Raw genomic sequence first — 9155 nt, 5'->3', positions numbered from 1 at the left:
TCCAGGAGCCCATGACAGTGTCCAGCTGTGGGACGTGCTCACATTTCTGGGGGACTGTGAGTGGCTTCTCTGTCTGTGCAGGCATCCAGGCTGGTGGAGCTGCCCTATTCCTCCTTTGATGATGATGATGATGACATGGCTGAGCAGGACCCCGGGGTGTGGTACCCCGATCCCCCCAAACCCAGCCCCTTCAGCCGCTGTGTGCGCTACCTGGCCTTCCTCTGGAACCTCCTCTTCCTCCTGCTGGGGCTGCTGACCCTTGCTGTGGGGGTCTGGGGGCTGCTGACCAAGAGCTCCCTGCCCGGGGGGGATCGTGGGGCGCCCCTGGGCTCGGACCCCATGCTGCTGTTCGTGCTGGTGGGGCTGGTGGCCAGCGCCGTGTCCCTGGCCGGCTGCCTGGGCGCCCTGCGAGCCAGCCCCTGCCTGCTGCGCTTCTTCCTGGGCGCCCTGCTGGTTTTTGGGGGGCTGGAGCTGCTGGGGGGGCTCCTGCTGCTGCTGCTGCGGCGGCGGCTGCGGGACGCGCTGCAGGACCTGCTGCTGCTCTGCCTCCTGCGCTACCAGGAGGATCCCGACCTGCAGTTCCTGGTGGATGAGGTGCAGCGGAGCCTGCAGTGCTGCGGCCTCGAGTCCTACCGCGACTGGGAGAGCAACCTGTGAGTCGGGGCTGGGGGGGAGAGAGGGGAGCCTGCTCCCCACGACGCTGAAAACCCTGTTTGGTGTGGGACCCCGTGCTCCCCATGGGGCTGAAAACCTCCTTTGTGGGACCCCATCCCCACCCCGGGGCTGAAAACCCCCCTGTTCCTTGTGGGGTCTGTGCTGAGGACTCATGTTTGGCGTGGTGGGATCCCCAGAACTGCCCAGAGAAGAGAGGGCAGAGCTGGAACCCACACTTGGTGTCCAGTTCTGCGGCTGGGGGGCTGTGGGACACCCCATCCCCACCCTGACCGTGTGTGACCCCAATCTCCATGTCCACCCCACAGGTACTTCAACTGCAGCTCCCCGGGCGTGCAGGCCTGTGGTGTGCCAGCCTCCTGCTGCCGGCAGCCGCTGCAGGGCGGCTCCGTGCCCAACGCCCAGTGCGGCTTCGGGGCGCTGGCGCTGGGCCCCGCGGCGGCCGCGGCCTTGCTGCACACGGGGGGCTGTGGGGCCGCCATGGCCGCGGGGCTGCGGGGCCAGGCCGGGGCCATCGCTGCCGGGGCTGTCACCCTGCTGCTGCTGGAGGCCGTGGGAGCGCTCATGGCCCTGAGGGTGCTCGGGGATATCACAGCTGGGAGGGTGTGGCAGTGAGGATTGCCTGGTGTGGGCCTAAATAAACCTTGTCAGAATCCTGAACCTGTCTGGGTCGTGTCTGTGCTGCCCTGCTGCTGCTGGAGGCCGTGGGAGCGCTCACGGCCCTGAGGGTGCTCAGGGATATTATGGCTGGGAGGGTGTGGCAGTGAGGGGATTGGGATATGCAGGGGGGTGGTTTGGTCCTAAATAAACCTTGTCAAAAATCCTGAACCCCTCTGGGTCATGTCTGTGCCGCCCTGCTGCTGCTGGAGGCTGTGGGAGCACTCATGGCCGTGAGGGTGCTCGGGGATATCACGGCCGGGAGGGTGTGGCAGTGAGGATTGCCTGGTTTGGGCCTAAATAAACCTTGTCAGAAATTCTGAACCCCTCTGTGTTGTGTCTTTGCTGCCATTGGTGCTGAGGGCGTGCAGGGACGTTGCAGCTTTGGGGATGTCTGAAATAAACCTTGTCAAAAATCCTGAACCCATGAGGATTGCCTGGTTTGGGCCTAAATAAACCTTGTCAGAATCCTGAACCTGTCTGTGTATTGCCACTGGTGCTGCAGCTGAGGGTGTGCAGGGACTTTGGGGCGGTCCGGGCTGCTGGTCCAGCCCCAAATAAACCTTGTCAGAATCCTGAACCCGTCTGCGTCCTGCCCATCCCACCCCAGGCCCTGGGAGCCGCTCTCCCTCCTCCCCAGCCCACAGCACTGACTCCTGTACTCGTTAGGGTTTAATGAGCGTTTTTCCAAGCTGAGGCCCCCCCATCCCCAGCACGGGTAGGGGGGCCTTGACCTACACAGCACTACAGGGCTGGTGAGCCTGCCCAAATCCTAAATGATTCCGTACTGAGCCAGCTCGTGCAGCTCCAGGTGGCTGAAGGCTTCCCAGGGACAGATGACAGTGATGTCTGAGGAGAGAGAGGACAGAGCTTGTGGCAGTGTGACACCCCCCCAGACAACACCCCCCACTGCCAAAGGGGGGGCATTCCCATACCTGTTCCCAACCCCTCCATGCCCGGGATGTCATCACCAAACCTGCAAGGAAAGAGGAATTGTCTGGCCTGACCCCAGGCAGGGCCCCCCCATCCCAGAGCTGTTCCCCACTCACCCCTGCACCCCCTTTTTGGGGGGTTTGCTCTTGAACTGCCTCGTCTGCCTCTGCTTGAACTTGGGGGGTCCCTTGCGGGGGGTGGCAGGACCCCCGCTCACCCTCGTGGCCGATTTGACCTCCAGCTTGGGGGGCTCCAGGCTCATGGCTGGTAGCCCCAGAGATCACGGCGTTCCCTGGAGCTCACGGTGCTCCCTGGGGACTCACAGTGTTCCCTGGTGCTCCCCGGAGCTCACGGTGCTCCCCACGGCTCACAGCACTCCCTGGAGCTCACGGTGTTCCCTGGGGCTCACGGTGCTCCCTGGTGTTCCCTGGGGCTCCCCGGAGCTCACGGTGCTCCCCACGGCTCACAGCATTCCCAGGACCTCAGCGCTGGCACGGGACGGCTCCTCGCACCCGCTGCAGGGAAATGGGGCCACCAGCTTCTCCTCCCACCCAGCCCCTGCCCAGCTCTGCAGAGCCCCCTCCCCACAAGGCTGGCTCAGCCCAGCTCAGCGTTAACCCCAAAGGCAGGGAAGGGCACCCCGAGGGTCACCAGGGCTGCTGCTGCTCCTCCCTGCCCTGTCCCCCACCCCAGTGACACCTGGGGACCCCTCGGGGCACTGCCAGGACCCTCCACGGCTTGCCCAGGTCTGTGGGGTTACCCCAGGCTGGGAAGGGGGAGCAGGGATAGCCCGTGGCACCAGGAGTGGGAATTCTGGGGCACAAGCCCCGCTCTGGGCTCGGTGTGAGGGATTTGGCCCTGCTGCAGAGCTGGGCACGGCTCTGGGAACAAGGATCCAAGCCAGGAGATGGTCCTGGATGTTCCTGGATGCAGGAAGAGCAGCAAACACCCCCACGTCCCCTCCCCTGACTCACAGAGTGCCGCGATCCCGGCTCCAGAGCTGCTCCCTCCGCCCAGCCCGGCTCCCTCCGGCCTGCAGATGCTCTGGGGGGCTTTTGGGGAGGGAGATTTATCCTGCCCGGGGGTAATAGGATTATTTACCTCCCTGCTTTCCCCAGGGGTAATCCTGGGGTGTCCTTCCCCGGCTCTGGGGGGAGGAGGGGTCAGGATTAGCCCTGCCCGTGCCCGTGGGCAGTGGATCCCACGTGGGGGGATCCCATTCCCAAAGAGACCCCCCAGTGTCCCCTGATCCCACAGGGAGCAATGGGACCCCCATTCCAGGCTCCAGCCCAGCCTGGGCGGGGGTCCTGCTCCCAGAGAGGGTCCAGCAGGCCCTGCCCATTGCTGGTGTTGCTCCAAAGCTTCCCTAATCCAGCACTAAAGCAATTAAAAACAGACTAATCTCGGCACACTTTAATTGAACTTCAGCCCCTGCCACTAATTGCAATTAGTTGGGCTCCAACAAATAGGATTAAAGGAATCCAGGAGTGTTTTCCATGGAGAAGCACCTATTTCCCTGGCAGAGAGCAGAACCTGGCTGTTAATTTGAGTTCATTAGTGAGTGACACTCAGGGCTGGGTGGCTTCCTGGGGACCTTGTCCTGGGATGACATGGGGAGGTCTGGGTGGGTCTCAACGGCTGTGAGTCCCCCAGGATGGAGGGGGGAGATTTGGGACAAGTTTCTGGGGATTGAAGATGGAGGCAGAAAAGGCACCTTAGTGAGCAGCCCGGCAGGATGTGACACCAGGGACAGGGACAGTGTCCTTGACAGGAGGCTGCAGCTTCCCACGTGCTCGGTGCCACACGCTGCCCACCCCAGCCCCCACGGAGAGGCCCCTAAGAGGCTTTGTGGTGTCACTGGGGAGGGTCTGGCCCAGCCCCCCCAGCCCTCCCCATCACCAGGGCATGGCCAAGGTGCTGAAAATCCCCCCAAGGTGCTTAAATTCCAGCTGGGATCAAGGAGGAGCAGGAGGAGGGCTGGGGGGCCGCCCAGCCTGCCCTTGGCAGGGATTTGCCATGCTGGGGAGGGCACGGCATCCAGCTCCCAGGAAATCCGGGGCTCAGGACAGCCCTGAGTCACCACCTGTCCCCAGGGACAGCTCCTCTGAGGCAGGAGGTGACCCAGCCTCGCGTGACACCCCCGGGACGCCGCGCTCAGCGCACAGCAATCCCTCCAAACCACCCAGGCCCGGATCCTGGCCCCCCAGGGCTGTCCCCCCCGATCTGGGGAGCCCGGGGAAGGCTCAGTCCTTCCTGGCACGCAGCCTGATCTCCATCCTGAGGATCATTTTGATGTTCTCGTCCTCCACGTGCTGCTCCACGGCCGCCAAGGCCTGGGCCCCGCCGTCCCGGTGCTGCTCCAGCAGCTGCTCCACGTACCCCACCCAGACACAGTTGGGGCAGCCGGTCCCGCAGCAGTGGGTGGGCGGGGGGGGCACCGGGGGGGCTGCACGAGGGTCCCCCGTGTCCCCATCAGGGGTGGCTGTCCTGCTGGCCCTTCCCGGGCTGTCCGAGGTGCCCCCAGCCTCTGCTGTGGCGTCCGAACGCTCCCGGGGGCGGCAGGAGGTGGCGGGGTGGGGGCGGGGGGTCCCCGTGGGGCTCTTTGGGGGCTGCAGGGAACAGAGACCCCCGTGATGGGGCCAGCCTGGGGGGGCACGGCGGGGCTGCTGCACCCCCAGCTCAGCCACAGGAACGCCCTGCTCCCACTGCACCCCCATTGTCAGCACTGACACATATCCCTTCCAACACCCCAATTCCTGCTCCCACCCCATTCCTGCTCCCACTGCACCCCCATTGTCAGCACCGACATATCCCCCTCCAAACACCCCAATTCCTGCTCCCACTGCACCCCCATTGTCAGCACCTCCATATCCCCCTCCCAACACCCCAATTCCTGCTCCCACCCCATTCCTGCTCCCACTGCACCCCCATTGTCAGCACTGACACATATCCCTTCCACACATCTCCCCCCATCCAAACCCAACACCCCAATTCCTGCTCCCATCCCATTCCCTGCTCCCTGTGTACTCCCATTGTCAGCACCTCCATATCCCCCTTCTAACACCCCCAATTCCTGCTCCCCCCAGGGTCATACCCCAGCCCCAGCACCTCCACATCCCCCCTCCCAACACCCCCAATTCCTGCCCCCCACCCCATTCCCGCTCCCACTGTGACCCCACTCCATCACCTCCACATCCCCCCTCCCAACACCCCCCAATTCCTGCCCCCCACCCCATTACCTGCACCCCCCTCAGCCCCATGCCCATCCCATCCTTGTTCCCCCCACTCCCCTCAATCCCCATCCCCCCCTTGTCCCCCCATATCCCCCAGGCCCCCCTTGTCCCCCCCATCCCCAGCACCCCCCATGACACCTCAGTACCACCCCCGTCCTCGCTCACATCTCACACCCAGCACCTCCTGGCCCTTCCCGAGGTCTCCCCCATGTCTCCCCATACCCAGCCCCCCGTTGTCCCCCCGTTGTCCCCCCGCTGTCCCCGCTCACCCCCCGGCGCGCCCCCGCCAGCCCCCGCAGCAGCATCCGGCCTCAGCCCCTGGCCCCGCCCCCGTCCCGAGTGACAGCTCTCACAGCCAGTGGCAGCCCGGTGCGCTCGGCAGGGCGGGAGCGGCGGGGAAGTTCGGCCAATAAGCAGCAAGGGGCGGGGACAAAAGGGCGGAAGTGGCGGCGGAACGGGCACGTGAGGAACCATGGCCCGGGCACCGGGACGGGAACAGGGACAGGGACAGAAACCGGGCCGGGGACCGCGACAGAAACTGGCATCGGGACCGAAACAGGGACAGAGACCGGGAGCGAAACAGGGCCGGGGACCGGGACCGGGAAAGGGACAGAAAGCGGGACCGGGACCAGGACAGGGACGGAAAGCGGGGCCGGGACAGAAAGCGGGACCGAGATCGGAACATGGACCGGCCGTGCCGCTGCGCAGCAGGTCAGTGCCCGCGGGATCCAGTCGGGATCGCTCCCGGCTTGGGAGCTGGACCCACGCGGGGTCTCGGGTGGGCCATGGCGGGGATCCTGTTCTCGGCGTCTGCGTCCTGATCTCTGCCGTGCCCGGGTCCCGGTGTCCTGCCATGCCTGAGTCTCATTTTCCCACCGCGCTCAAATCCCAGCATCCTTCCGTACATGGATCCTGGTGTCCCGGTGTCCGGGTGCCTGGGTCCCGGTGTCCGGGTGCCTGGCTCCCGGTGTCCTGTCGTGTCTGAGTCCCGGTGTCCGGGTCCCGGTGTCCCAGCCTCCAGGTCCCGGTGCTACCCTGGAGCTCTCTCCCTGTGCTCGTTTTCCCCAGGAAGGAGAAGAAGGACAACATGAAGCCCAAACACCCTGACGAGCAGGAGATCCCGTTCCGCCTGCGGGAGCTCATGCGGAGCCGCGAGGCCCTGAAGCGCCCGGACCCCGGGAGGAGGCAGGTGGCAGGTGGGACACGCAGCTGGCCCCGGCAGGTGGCCCAGGAGCCCACGGCACGGCTGGATCCTGCCATGGAACATCCCCCTCCCTCTGGTGATGTCCCACCCGCGCTGTGCCGGCCGGAGGGACCCCACGGTGTCACCGCTGCAGAAATGTCACCTGTCTCTCCTAGAGAAGAAGAAGCAGCAGCAGCAGAAGTGCCAGAGCCCCAAGGCCCCGGGGGACATCCCCATGCCCAGGTTCAGGAGGGGCAGGGGGGAGTCAGAGCGCTCCTACATCTGCCGCATGGAGCAGGAGGTGCAGCGCGTGCTCTTCCTCGCGGAGAACCAGCCCCAGAGGGAGCCTGAGAAGGAGGCCACGGCTCCAGAGAAGTCCAAAAGGAAAAAAGAGTGAGAGCAAGGCTGTGTGAGCCAGATGGGGCCAGCCCATGCCTGTGGCATGTCCCCTTGCCCAGGTCTGGGGGTGCAGGTGGAGGGCAGTGGGTGCCCTTTCCATGGGGATGGATCTCTGGGAACAGAGCCACGAGCCTGCTTCACGCTCCTGGGGGAAAAGCTGTGGGATTTGGGGGGCTGTGGGGTGGGGATTCACTGCTTGCTCCCTGTCTATCCATCCCTGAGCCCCAGTTGTAATGTGGCTCTTCAGGTTTCAGAAAAGGAAGCTGGAAAAAGCTCGGAAGAAGAAGGAGGAGAAGAAGGAAGCCATGCTGGAGAAGAGCCTGATGCAAGGTGGGAATGGAGTGGGGTGGCTGAGGTGACCCCAGCCCCGGGGGGCAGCACGTGGGGGAGCTGGGCTGGGCACCCCGAGGCTCTCTCACTGACCCCCGTTCCCTTGCAGACACGGTGCCCTTCGGAGAGGTGGTGACACAGCCCCCCACCATCACCTCCCGGCCCAGGGGACGGGGTCCTGCTGAGCAGGTGAGCTCTGGGGACAGTGCCACCCACCCCCTAGGTACCTGGGAGGGCAGTGGTGGCCTCAGCGAGCCGGTGATGGCTCCTTGGAGCGCAGTCCCGGTGTCTCACCCTTCCCCCCTGAGCTGTCCCACCTGTCCCTGCAGGCTGGACGGAAGCAGCTCCTCCTGACGCCTCGCCTGGGCCAGAACCGGGCGTCCCCGGCGTCCCCAGTGTCCCCGGTGGTGTCGATGGCTCGCCGGCGCATCCTGGAGGAGGAGCGAGCCCGCGTCATCCGCGCCTACCGGGACATCCAGAGGCGCAAACAGCTGGAGCGGGAGCGCGCCCGGGCCGGGCCGGGCTGAGCCCCTGGCACCCCAGGGGGACATTGTCCTGGTGTCCCTGTGTCACTGCTGAGCCCCCCAGCTCCACACTGCATGGCTCAGCACTGCACTGGGTTCCTGCTGGGCCATGGACTTGCTTGGAGTAAAAGGAGCCGGTGGTGTGAGCGTGTCTGTGCTGCCCATTCCTGAGGGGCTCCTGAGGGGTTCCTGAGGGGCTCCTGAGGGGCTCCTGAGGGGCTCCTGAGGGACACTGCTCTGCTGGCAGATGGCAGTGCCAGGCATGTCACTGTCACCACGAGCTAGCCCTGGCAGGGCTCTGGTGGGGCAGGAGCCTCGTTCCTCTGCTCTGAGGAGACCCCAGTGCCTGCCTCAGCGCTGGTGGGAGGAGATTGAGGCGGTGCTGGGGACATGGAGCGTGCCACAGGACTGCCATGCATGGTGTCACTTGCCTTTATTGTCACTATCGGTGACCCTGCTCGAGCCCCAGGGCTGCAGCCACACACAGCCCTGCCCTTGGCATCCCCGCCCGTGTGGTCGTGCTGACCCCGGTGCCAGGTGTGCTGCCACGTCCCCGGTGCCACCTGCCACCGCCCTGCCACCACCCGCGGGCAGCCCCCGGCTCCGGGCAGGCTCCGGGGCTGCTCCCGGCGCGGCGCAGCCGTGCCTGCCTCACCTGGCCGGACAAAGGCTGCGCTGTTCCGCGGCCCCGGCGGCACAAAGCGTTCCCTGTTGGAGCGGGGCCGCCCCGCGCTGCGGCCGGCGCTGGCGGGGCCGGTGGGATCCGCGCTTCCGGAGGGGCTGGGCACGGCCGCGGGGCCGCTCCGCTGTCCCCTGCCACCCCTGAGCACAGTCCTTGCACATTGTTTGTCGGGTGGCTTTGCTGTCCCCGGGGAGGTGGAGGTGCCCTTGGGGGGTGACTTTGCGCTGTGCCATGCGGTGCCCGCGGGCGGGAGGAGGGAGGAGTGTGTGCTGTGGTGACAGTGGCCCTGGTGACACCGAGTGCCTGGTGCTGCTGGGCAATGTCCCCGCTGCCGCTCGGCACCAGGTAAACACAGGTGCCAGGTAAACACGGCTGACGCAGCGCAGCCCGGGGGGCACGGCCACATCCCGCTGCCAACACCGCGTCCCCGGGGGGGGGGTTTGTGCCCGCTAAAGGCACAGGCGGGACGTGGCGAGTGCCACCCTCCCGCTGCGTGTCCCTTGTGCGGACACGGTGCAGGGCACGCGTGCCCACCGGCGGCC

At 65.9% G+C, this 9155-nt stretch overlaps 4 protein-coding genes across 4 annotated transcripts; 2 read left to right on the top strand and 2 right to left on the bottom strand.

Moving 5' to 3' along the window:
• Positions 1 to 180: 180 nt before the first annotated feature.
• On the top strand, positions 181 to 1287 carry TSPAN10 (tetraspanin 10; the record flags this gene model as incomplete). The annotated part of the gene is made up of 2 exons (XM_030962366.1): positions 181 to 653; positions 981 to 1287. Coding segments are annotated over 2 exons (780 nt in total), but the record flags the coding sequence as incomplete, so codon positions are not given.
• Positions 1288 to 2015: 728 nt separating this feature from the next.
• Positions 2016 to 2524, bottom strand: PDE6G (phosphodiesterase 6G). The gene is made up of 3 exons (XM_030962187.1): positions 2379 to 2524; positions 2265 to 2305; positions 2016 to 2178 (listed from the first exon to the last, which is right to left on the bottom strand). The coding sequence occupies exons 1-3, from the start codon at positions 2522 to 2524 to the stop codon at positions 2102 to 2104; spliced, it is 264 nt and encodes an 87-aa protein (XP_030818047.1). The 3' UTR covers positions 2016 to 2101.
• A 1136-nt stretch (positions 2525 to 3660) lies between these two features.
• On the bottom strand, positions 3661 to 5830 carry OXLD1 (oxidoreductase like domain containing 1). The gene is made up of 2 exons (XM_030962066.1): positions 5765 to 5830; positions 3661 to 4871 (listed from the first exon to the last, which is right to left on the bottom strand). The coding sequence occupies exons 1-2, from the start codon at positions 5798 to 5800 to the stop codon at positions 4506 to 4508; spliced, it is 402 nt and encodes a 133-aa protein (XP_030817926.1). The 5' UTR covers positions 5801 to 5830; the 3' UTR covers positions 3661 to 4505.
• Positions 5831 to 5953: 123 nt separating this feature from the next.
• Positions 5954 to 8061, top strand: CCDC137 (coiled-coil domain containing 137). The gene is made up of 6 exons (XM_030962158.1): positions 5954 to 6206; positions 6564 to 6691; positions 6855 to 7071; positions 7325 to 7407; positions 7517 to 7596; positions 7737 to 8061. Exons 1-6 carry the CDS (start codon positions 5968 to 5970, stop codon positions 7932 to 7934), a joined length of 945 nt encoding a protein of 314 aa, XP_030818018.1. The 5' UTR covers positions 5954 to 5967; the 3' UTR covers positions 7935 to 8061.
• Positions 8062 to 9155: the final 1094 nt, after the last annotated feature.

Source organism: Camarhynchus parvulus, chromosome 18, assembly GCF_901933205.1.
Source record: "Camarhynchus parvulus chromosome 18, STF_HiC, whole genome shotgun sequence".
In the NCBI taxonomy this organism is placed as follows: Eukaryota; Metazoa; Chordata; class Aves; order Passeriformes; family Thraupidae; genus Camarhynchus; species Camarhynchus parvulus.
The sequence above is the reverse complement of the archived record's forward strand: the minus strand, read 5'-3'. Positions and strand labels throughout refer to the sequence as shown.

Excerpts from the sequence above, each read along its gene's own strand:
- PDE6G (XM_030962187.1), bottom strand. The coding sequence starts at position 2,524 with ATGAGCCTGGAGCCCCCCAAGCTGGAGGTCAAATCGGCCACGAGGGTG. Across the intron at positions 2,306-2,378 it reads CCCAAAAAGGGGGTGCAGGG|GTTTGGTGATGACATCCCGG; the intron begins GTGAGTGGGGAA and ends CTTTCCTTGCAG. Across the intron at positions 2,179-2,264 it reads CATGGAGGGGTTGGGAACAG|ACATCACTGTCATCTGTCCC; the intron begins GTATGGGAATGC and ends CTCTCTCCTCAG.
- OXLD1 (XM_030962066.1), bottom strand. The coding sequence starts at position 5,800 with ATGCTGCTGCGGGGGCTGGCGGGGGCGCGCCGGGGG. Across the intron at positions 4,872-5,764 it reads TGGCGGGGGCGCGCCGGGGG|CCCCCAAAGAGCCCCACGGG; the intron begins GTGAGCGGGGAC and ends TGTTCCCTGCAG.
- CCDC137 (XM_030962158.1), top strand. The coding sequence starts at position 5,968 with ATGGCCCGGGCACCGGGACGGGAACAGGGACAGGGACAGAAACCGGGC. Across the intron at positions 7,072-7,324 it reads AAGTCCAAAAGGAAAAAAGA|GTTTCAGAAAAGGAAGCTGG; the intron begins GTGAGAGCAAGG and ends GTGGCTCTTCAG. Across the intron at positions 7,597-7,736 it reads GACGGGGTCCTGCTGAGCAG|GCTGGACGGAAGCAGCTCCT; the intron begins GTGAGCTCTGGG and ends CTGTCCCTGCAG.